Source organism: Aplysia californica, unplaced genomic scaffold (genome assembly GCF_000002075.1).
Source record: "Aplysia californica isolate F4 #8 unplaced genomic scaffold, AplCal3.0 scaffold00368, whole genome shotgun sequence".
Taxonomy (NCBI): Eukaryota; Metazoa; Mollusca; class Gastropoda; order Aplysiida; family Aplysiidae; genus Aplysia; species Aplysia californica.
Window position 1 is genome coordinate 450306 of NW_004797638.1, and position 10045 is coordinate 460350.

General features: G+C 37.0%; 2 protein-coding genes across 4 annotated transcripts in view; one reads left to right on the forward strand and one right to left on the reverse strand.

The window, feature by feature from the left end:
* LOC101845180 (glutamine amidotransferase-like class 1 domain-containing protein 3A, mitochondrial) overlaps window positions 1-775 on the forward strand; it is an 11790-nt gene extending 11015 nt beyond the window's left edge. The window contains exon 7 of the mRNA XM_005103336.3: window positions 450-775. Within this exon, the coding sequence (XP_005103393.1) occupies window positions 450-575 (126 nt within the window). The 3' untranslated portion in view covers window positions 576-775. The remainder of the gene's footprint in view (window positions 1-449) is intronic.
* On the reverse strand, window positions 771-9707 carry LOC101864700 (ciliary-associated calcium-binding coiled-coil protein 1). 3 transcript variants are annotated; one of them, XM_005103335.3, is made up of 8 exons: window positions 9535-9707; window positions 8128-8228; window positions 7052-7218; window positions 5849-5999; window positions 5315-5387; window positions 4539-4652; window positions 2725-2886; window positions 771-2213 (listed from the first exon to the last, which is right to left on the reverse strand). In XM_005103335.3, exons 1-8 carry the CDS (start codon window positions 9673-9675, stop codon window positions 2100-2102), a joined length of 1023 nt encoding a protein of 340 aa, XP_005103392.1. In that variant the 5' UTR covers window positions 9676-9707; the 3' UTR covers window positions 771-2099. The 3 variants fall into 3 exon arrangements, with proteins under 3 accessions (XP_005103392.1, XP_035826951.1, XP_035826950.1); XM_035971058.1 differs by lacking the exon at window positions 9535-9707 and adding an exon at window positions 9402-9437; XM_035971057.1 differs by lacking the exon at window positions 9535-9707 and adding an exon at window positions 9285-9377.
* Between the last annotated feature and the right edge of the window lie 338 nt (window positions 9708-10045).

Below are 10045 nucleotides of genomic sequence, written 5' to 3' on the forward strand. Positions count from 1 at the left end.
GGGGGGCACTAGCGGTCCGAACGTTGAATGTCGCAGATACAAACGCGTCACAGTCATTTTTTTCCCTTGGCAACTGATCATTATTACAATGATAAGCTAGTCTTGACGTAGACCTATGTAATGAATTGTGCGCTGGTCTATGGAATCAAAAGTTGCCGTATGCTATAACGAACACTCGGATTCAACAAGATTTTAGGTCAGGCCCGGCAACCTCATTGAATCTGATTTCCACTGTAGTGGTTTCTTATTCAGTGTTGCCTCCACATGGCTGCATGGTATGAAATTGACTTTCTTCATCTTGGGGTCTGTGGGTTTTTTTTCCCAATACGACTATGTTGGTTTTTTCTAACTTTACTTTTCTAGCTATGTATTAAGAGGTCAGGAAAGTATTGCCTATGTCTTTGAATAATGTAGAAATTATTTGTATTATTGCCTTAACCCTTTTTAAGGAAATACATACTGATGAAGCCAACAGAATCGTAACTACACCAGCTTTTATGTGTCAGACAGCTGTTCATGAAGTTTTTGATGGCATTGGAGCTATGGTCCAGAAAGTGCTGACTTTGATCAAGTGAAAGAAGAGCTGACAGATATTGAGATGGAAGAAAGACATCGCTGACTGTTATTGGACAGGAAATGTTGCTATTCCTGGAATTCACCCTTTGTTGTTGCTGTGGAAAAAACCATTGTTATTTTTAATATGAAAAGAATATTTGTGGCAATGCCAGTGATGCTGGATGACTTGAACAAGGCATATTAAACGAGTTTAAAACGATTTCGACTTCCGTCTTTTATTTATTTACAAAACAATTGTTAGTTCAGGAATACATAATGCTTTCCTAAGCGTAATTCTCATAGTTCTGAACATATAATGATTTACAACAAACAAGTATTTTATCTCCATTCCATCGTTATCATGCATTCAAATTAAATAGTTTATCTTAACTGATCATAATAGGTGAAAACAAGCATGCTTACAGGTACACTCACAGTCTTTCTGGGTCTCTGTCCTGTCCCCCAACTTCTTAATTGTTTTCATGAAAAGGGACTAGATGAGAGTCAAAATTTAAAAAAAGAAAAAAATAACAATTTAATTTTCTTGAATAAAACTGACATCTCTTTTCGGTGCTTCAATTATTTACCAAGACTTCAGAGTTGAAAAAATCTCATGGCCAACTAATGCATGCACTAACAGAACATGAAGCCTCGAGAGTTGGATTTCGTATGTTCCATGTTGGCATGTGACCATAAAGTAAAGCAATCTAGTCATAAAGTGGTAGTGAATTAGCTTCCTCTACCTTGCCTTATGTTATCTCCTTGTGACTCGAAGTAGAACTCGGGACCAGGGTATAAGACAGTTTAATGTTAATTAATGTGCGTACAATATAAGTGAACACATTTTCCCTGCAAATCACATGCACATGAATAGTAAAGTAGTCCATAATGAAAATGTTTATTTATTGCAGCATGTGAATGTCCTTCTTTATTTTAAGATTTCTCAAACTTTAAAAAGACATACTAAATGAAGAAAGAAAAGGGGATAAACAGAAAAATAAGGTAGTAAAGGAAGGCAAGTAATTTATTTCCCAATCTCTGGCCCAAAAAAATTCTTGACCTATTCATCTTGTTCTTTTTCACCTGATGCAGATTGGCTATACAAGACAGCTGTTTCCTGTCTTTGATTCTAAATTATTTGGAGAGTACTAAGAGTTTGAACCCCAAAGAGGCTTGACTGTCATTCTAATAAGAGGTGGGTTATGAATGCTGTGTTCAAAGCTTTTAAATTAGAAAGCAGCTCTCCTTTATGAGAGTTTTGTATTCATACAACAATAAATCTGAAGTGGCTTAAGTGTAGGCCGGTAAAAAATATAAAAAACTTGGATATATCTATCTACCCATGAAAATAATATAATGCTCCCAATACCCATTATTTATTTAGGTAGTCCCAACGATGCAGCTTAATCAGATATTGTTCATTTACCTGTGAAAAAAACCCACGGCTTTATCTGATCGTCAGACTTGCATTAAAGAAGTGAAACCCATAGAGTTCAATGAACTTCTCATAAAGCATACATAATGTAATTGTACATAAATCCCCTTCATTTCTCAGCTGCCTCAAGCTCCCCAACAGGTTCCGGTAGGACAACATGAATTTTGTTTATTCTTGAGAGCATATTATTCTCATACTGTCTCATCTTCTGTTCCACACCAGCCTGAAACATACAAAATATGAAAGGGACAGATTAGTTGTTTTATTTTTTAACTCATATTTTCTGCCATATTGTATGGATGTGATAGAAATTAAACTGACATAATTCACAGGACGTAGTTTACAGGACATCTGAGAAAATAGCATTAACATAGAGAGAGCTCACTACCAAACAACAGAATGCCTGCTGTGGCTAAGAGAATTGCAGTGGATTTTGCTAAAACCGAATAGGTTAATCTGAAAACAAAAAGTAAAGCAATTTAAGGAATTAAATCCAGACATTTTTCCTGCTATTCTAACAACCTGTTTACCGAAAAACCTGGCTAAACTGAAGAAAATCCCCTGGTCCCGCAGACTTCACTTTAAGCGACTCCACTGTAGGCGATCTAGTTTGGGTGGTTTGGGTTTTTCTTCAGTTGGATTACAGTTGTTTTAAAGACTCATTTTGTCAAAGCATGCCAGAAGTAAAGGTAAGCCTCTTCTTACACCCAATGTGAAAGGAAGAAAGCACATACCTGCAAGCTCTGTAAGAGTTCTGAAGAAACATCCTCAACGACTGAGCGTACATCTTCGGGAGTGAGTTTGTTAAAGATGTCCTCCACCTCAGGGGGTAGCTCAACTTGTATCGGCGTCGCAGGTTTCACCTCCTCCTCTGCAGTTTTTCCTTCTTCTGTTGACTGCAGGGAGAGGGGGGGGGGGGGGGGGGGGGGAATATGTAATAATTTTACTCTTGTTTAAGATAATAGTTTTATATTTTATGTCAACTACAGTCGAACCTGTGTAAGACGGCCACCCATTGTCAAGGAGAAAAGTGGCCGTATAAGACAGGTGGCCGTCTTAGGCAGGACTGATCAAGATGAAGAAAACAAACCATTCCTATCTGAGAAAACAAACCCTTCCTTTCTGAGGTCCCAACCGAAGGTAGATCTAGTTGCATTGTTGTTGTTGTTATTTTTGTTGTTGTTGTTTTCGCTGGGTTTTTTTTTTTTCTTTTGTTGCTGCTTTTGTGCACGGGTGACAATAAAACGAAATGTGTCAGACAAGGAGGATCGAGTGCTATGGTAAAACAAACACGTGTCGCTACCACTCGGAGAACAAGCGACGCTTCTGTCACAAGTTCATGCTGACGTCCATTGTTACTTTGTTGCAGACTGGGTAAACAGTGATCACTCATCTAACTACGATTTGTGTATGGGTTCTGGGCGGGGCTTATGGGTTATGAGGGATCACACGCTTCCCTCCCCAGCAGCTGAAAATTAATTTTGTTACCTATTGGTCAACAGTGGGAGGGGCCTACGCAACATGATCAGTTGGAGGGACGACTTAACAACGACAGGTTTTTAGATTATGATGGCTCGCCCACAACGCCAGGGACCAATGCTTGATTTATGACAAAGCGTAATGGAGTCACTTAGGTGGCCGTCTAAGACAGGTGTTATTGCTTTGTGTGATAGGGGTTGTGTGTTGAAATATGGTGGTCGCGGCCGCGTTGGACAGGTGCCCGTTTTACACAGTTAAATTATATAGAAAAAACGCAAGGGGGGAAATGGAAAGTGTCCGTTTGTACATGTGGCCGTCTTATAGAGATGGCCATCAGGGCAGGTTCGACTGTATTCTCTTCTTTTTCCTGTCTTCCAAAACTCCTCTGCTAAGGCTGTCTATCAACAGTAGGTTCCTCAAAAGTGAGAGCATAACGTTTTTACATTGCAGTTACAAGTGACTATTGTGGATAAAGATGCTGTGGTTAAAGTATGAGTATAAGATAAACGCTACATATCCATTAATTGTTGAGAGAACACTACGTTTTTTTTTTGTTAACCATGTTGGCACCAAGTTCTGTTTGACAAAACCATTTTGAAAGGCAGACATGACTGTTTCCAAAAGATGATATTCATGTACATATTACAAGAAAGAGGGTCTAAAACAATTTAATCAATCACTCTACTAAACAAAGCAACTTTGCAGCTAGCTTTGTGCCACTTGAACCTCATTCTTTGTAATTACTTCATAAAGCTGAGTGTCAACATACAAATCCAAAAAGAAGAAGGATATAATATATACAGGCAGAGTGTATTTTGCAACGATTATCAAACATCAAAGAACAGAACAATATATAAATCTGGACGTTGGGTATTAATTTTTTACTCACAAAATGTGAAGGGAGACAGAAAAATGAAAGGCAAGTCAACAATTACAATCAGGTCATTTCAAGCAAAAAATATTTCTCACTTATCCCCTCTGACTGATTGTTCTTGACAAGTGAGAAGCCTACAAGGAGAGTAAGGTGCAACAAGCATTAATCTAAAGAAAATTTTGCCGGGTTGCTTACCGAAAGACTGGGAGTGGGAATAGTCAGGAACTCCTTGTAGGTAGACTCTGATATTCCTTCATCCAGAGGTGGTGGGAAGGGTGTCTCTGCTGGGAGGGGGACTTCAACGGACAACTAGCACCAAAAAAAATGGAAAAGAAAAAAAAAAGATGCCATAAGTTGAGAAAAGTCACAAAGAATAAAATGCAGATTTTATTATCTAAATGAATTTCGACAGAATACTTACTTCTAAAATGTTTAAACATACATAGAATGACAAAACAGTTAGAGTGACTTGTATTTTTAGTTTTGATTATTGTAGTGCACGCTGATCAGCGCTAATATATTATGCTCAAGTCAAAACAAAATTAATTTTTTCAAAATACAGTATAACATGGATAGGTCGAACACATAAGACTGAAATCACACATCCGTTGAACTGTGCCTGCAATACAGCTTTTTTTCCTTCTTTATCTTTGTAAGATATCCCTCGACCTACGGATCCCTCGAACTACTGAGGCCGGTCCTGACGAATTCGAGCTATTCGTGTTATACTATATGTCATTTGCTGCATTTATGAAAAATGGCTGAACAGAAAAATACCTCCATATAATATTTTTATGTTGCCTAATGAATAATTAAATACAACCTCAGCAAGAAGTTGAGAAAGCTTTTGTTATATGAAGTGGACATAGATAAAAAGTATATTTTCAAACTTAAGCATTACGCAAATGGTTAACAATTGCACTACTAATTGTGAGTAGCTTTTAAAACTAAAAATAATCAAAAGTCCTTACATCACTGCCGACAATTTCCATAGACTGGGAATGATGGAACATGAATTCGTAAAGCTTGAAATGTTGGAATAAGCTGTGGAGAACACAGAGAAATAAGTCATTAATATGCAACTGTATTTGCTGTTAGTCAAATCCAATCAGACCTTGATATAATGTGCTCCCATATATTATAATTTAAAAAATTCAATCAGTGTCTGTGATGTAGTGATATGTCCCTTTGTCATTGCATGCAGAAGACTTGAGTTCAATTCCTGTGTTGAAAGAATTTTTATAGAGCATCCCTGTCTTTGTGCTGGGATATTGTATCTCTTACAGCTCGGATTGGCCTTGACGAGTGGGTCAAAGCAGGCCACCTCCTAAATGGTTTAGGGTGTGTCGATGAGGGTGTAAAATTTCAACACTTACAAAATTGCACAAATACCGTACATGGGGCAGTCTATCTCCATATTTCCTTTCCTTCTTTCAGGAAAGTAAACAAAAGATTTCTTAAGAGTGACCCTTTGTCCAAACAGTGAAGATTCAACAGTATCTCACCTGGAATGCAGGTAGTCAGCAATGGACTTCGCCTGGTCTGCATTGAAAAATTCCAAGCCTCCACTCTCCACATCTGGCCCAGGCTCTGCACTTATGCCCACAAGCATTTTGCGAAATTCCTTAAATGTGTCCACAAGCGAGTCTGGCTGATCTGTAAGACAGAATTAGTATGATGACAGAGTGGCTGTTCAGTTACCAAAGCAAGTTACCTTTCAACCCGAGATATTAATTTATGAAGCCTCCCTGCTACAATTCAAAACTCTGAGAATAGACATTGAACCAATTTCTTTCCATCTTTAAGTCAACCTAAGCCAGTGTTCTGTCATCAAATATCTTGTTTATCTACCTAATCTGGCAGAAAATAGGCCCAGTCTTTATTTAAAAGCAAGTCCAACTGCCACTGCCCTCAGCATCCAATGCAAAATATCAACTGCAGTGGACAGTGCGTAGGAGGTTGACGGGTGCTCTGGTGTGGTTTGCTCCTTTTTTGCTATAAAACATCGTTCTATCTCTTCTCCTCCTTTCTGTATTTGTTACTCTCTTTTGTAACATCTCTTATCTTCGGACCCCCCCGGGGCGGTGCTACTGAATAAGCTTACTGAAGTGTCTTGAGGCCATTCCCAAATGGGAGACATTAATCATTAACATGTTCTTATGCACAGTAGAATTGTAAATGGGCTGATTCATCAATATCATACTCATAACTGTGCCTGAATTGCAACGGGGAACTGCTAATCTGTCCTAATTCTTACTATTGTCCTTTTTTCCTCTACTTCTTTTGTATGTTTGAGTTTGTCACACTCTTGTGACCCGCTATTTCCGGGGTGCCTTGATAGTCGAAGCAGACTTTGTGCTGTTGATGCTAGAGAGGTGAGCAGAGTAACCCTGATTCCCTGTAAGGACTTCTCTGTTGACATCAACCCCTTGGCACTCATATGATCCTATGGAGTTGCGAGCACCGTAAAAACTCTACTAAAACTAAAAAACTCTTATCTTTGACACTTATATGACCTTATGGTGTTGCAAGTGCAGTAAAACCAAACCGTACTAACACTAAAAATGGATGGCACAGTAAAAATAAGAAAATAATCACACTCATTATACTTATCAAACGCAGTGTGCACAAGGCCATTTAATAACATTAAGCACCCTGTAAATTCATTACACAGCACAGGCAATTGATAAAATTTGGCCATAACAAACCTTTTACTTTTTCCAACGATGAATGCGCAACTGTGAAGAATCCAGACAACTGCTGTGCACTGTATCCTTGCTGTTTACACCAGTATGTTGCACCAACATAATAATCCAATACAGCTGCATCTTTGAGATCTGTACTTGGGTTCAACTGAAATGTCTGTTGCAATTTACTGTTGAAATAGAGAAGAAAATAGATTGTTTTAGCCGAAGATTAGAGGTATATATATTACACGAGAGTAACAAGCACAAAAATAAAGGAGGAGAGATTTACAGGATGATAATGATAAATGTTTGTCTGGATAGAAGGAGCAAACTTCACCTGAGCACCCACAAAGAAAATAGTCAGATCTCTTTCTTTGAATAGGTTTGAGAGGAACATTTTCATGGGAAAAAAACACATACCACTGAAATGAAATTATCATGTACAGAAAAAATATGACATGTTTGATATATGCCATCATACCATTATACCATCCTCCTTAGTCATATTAATACAGTTCCAATCTTAGCTACAGCTCAGGCTACCGGGTACTGTGATCTGTTTTGCCAAAAAAGCTTTGATGTAGTCATTCTTCTAAAAATATTTCAATTATTATATTGTCAGCAATTCATGTGGGCATGCCTTCATGTACCACTGGATGACTATTTACTGGACCCCTATGTAATTTGTAACGTGAAGTCAATATTTTAAACTCAAGAAACATTCTCACTAGGCCTATCTATTAAAACAAAGACATCTCTTGAATTTTTTTATCATGGCAATCCAATTTTCAAAAAATATATATTATATTCTTCAACTTCAAGGCTCTCCCACCATCTTCCCTCTTCTATATCTTCCTAGACTTTTTTCTTATCTGAGTCATTAATAATGAATCATGACATATCATTACACCTGTTGCTGCAGGAATATCTACATCTTTTTCTGACAGGACAGCATCACTGGAATGCTTAGACTCCAAAATCTCAATATTTTTACAGTTTACCTTAGATACTGTTAAACCAAGCAGTAAAATGGAATTAAGTAAACTGGTAAACAAAAAATGACAAGAAAACAATTTTAAGAATAATTTAATTTTAACCTTTCCATTTCTAATGCATCCATTCCGAGGAGCTCCTCACTGTCTTCCTTCGAAAGCACAGTAAACGCCAAAGCAGTGCTTTTTTTTGCTGTTTCTTCATCCTGAAAATGCAAAATACACTATAAGTACCCATGGAACAAAGACGAACTAGCAAATGGATTTCAAACGTGTGGTAATCATGTGACAAATTAGCAATTTAAGATTTAAATCAAACACTATATCCGGCCTGCCTGTAGGCTACTAAACTTTCACTGAATTCACTATGCGATGTAACTGTATAATATTGAAGATTCTTTTTTTTTTTAAAGTTTAACATATAGATCTAGGATAAATAAATTCAGTGCAAAGGATTAATGTGTTCAGATTTTCCATACTACCAATATAACAAGAGAAAAAGTTGACCAGCCTCTGATCAATTGAGAATTATTCACAATGAAAAGGTATTTTTGACTTGTACAAATTTTAAGCTTTAAAAGGAGGCCCATATTCACAAGATAATAAGCAAATCAAAATCCTGTGAAATTACCACACATGTTTAAGGTTTAAAGCTGAAATTCAGTAGGCCCTATATCAATTAGTGCACAACACCCATTTAGCATGACATTTTTTTTACTATTGCACTTTCAAAAGCTGGATGATTTCAAGCTCTGTGGAAGTCTTTTAAAGAGACATTCAGTCCTAGGCTCTCAACCAAAAGAAGGATTACACTATAGGCCTATATTCCAAATATAATTATTGAAAGGTCTATATATCTATTACGCCTATAATATATTTTAGAAATCTGATTCGAAGTTCATGCATCGTATATTTCAAATACGTCTAATTGGAAAAATGATTCTAGGCACACCATATGTAAACTTTTACACTTAACCTAGTTATATATATATACAGAGTGGAAAGCCGAGGAGCTTGTATGAAGAAGAAAAGAATGCAGTATGAAAAACGTTGATCGGATTTGGGAGACACAATTCCAATAGCCATTAATTTATTAAAGAACACTCAGTCCAAGAATTCAAATAATATTCTGACAATGCGTGTGGTATCTTCGACAAAACACAGAATAACTTAGTCTAAAAAAGACCCAAACATTTTGGTTTAGGCTTAGACTTAGACCCGTGTGATTGCTTTACATACACATTATCATCAGGCAGGCTTACCTCTTCTCTCTTTCAAGTCAGGTTGCTCACAAGATTATCTAGATCTAGACAGAATGTTGCACTAAAGGATTAGATATCTAAAATAAGACAGTGTGAAAATATATTAGGGAAACTCACAGGTTGAGATCAGAAATCAAAGCGAGGAGATGAACGAAAGCGAAAGTAATTTCAAATTATAGATTTCTAGATCTAATATCGATCGAGATTTTCTACTAAAGAAAATACCCATGAATAATCTGGTACATCTTACTATTTCCACAGTTTGATGGTCTGAAAGAGACACAGAGACAGTGGCTTTAGTTCCTTTTGACTTCTTGTCTTTTTTAGAAGCAGTTAGATTCTCTTTTGACGAGGAGCTAACCCCGTCGAGCTTTCCTTTATTCTTCGCCATTTTGAACACACAATGTTGCTACGGCAGCGAATCGACCAACGGCACCCCCAGTACTAAAGAGTGGACTTACTGCTTTGTCTTTCGCTGCTCTGTCTCGCGATTTTGTCGTTGACTGAAATAATAAGAAAGTAATAACCCACAGTAAACCACTATTCATGATTAGGTTTTATTAATTAGGTATCTTGACCTACTTGTGCACAATGCAGTACTAAATGAATCATGAGTAACTAGCAGAAGTCATACAAGAATATGTCTTACAACAATCATTACAGGGGCATATAGGCCCCTACTGCTACGTCTTATTATTATTTCTAAGATTATCATAATTATTATAATGATAAAATTATACATGTAGTAATATTTATTATTA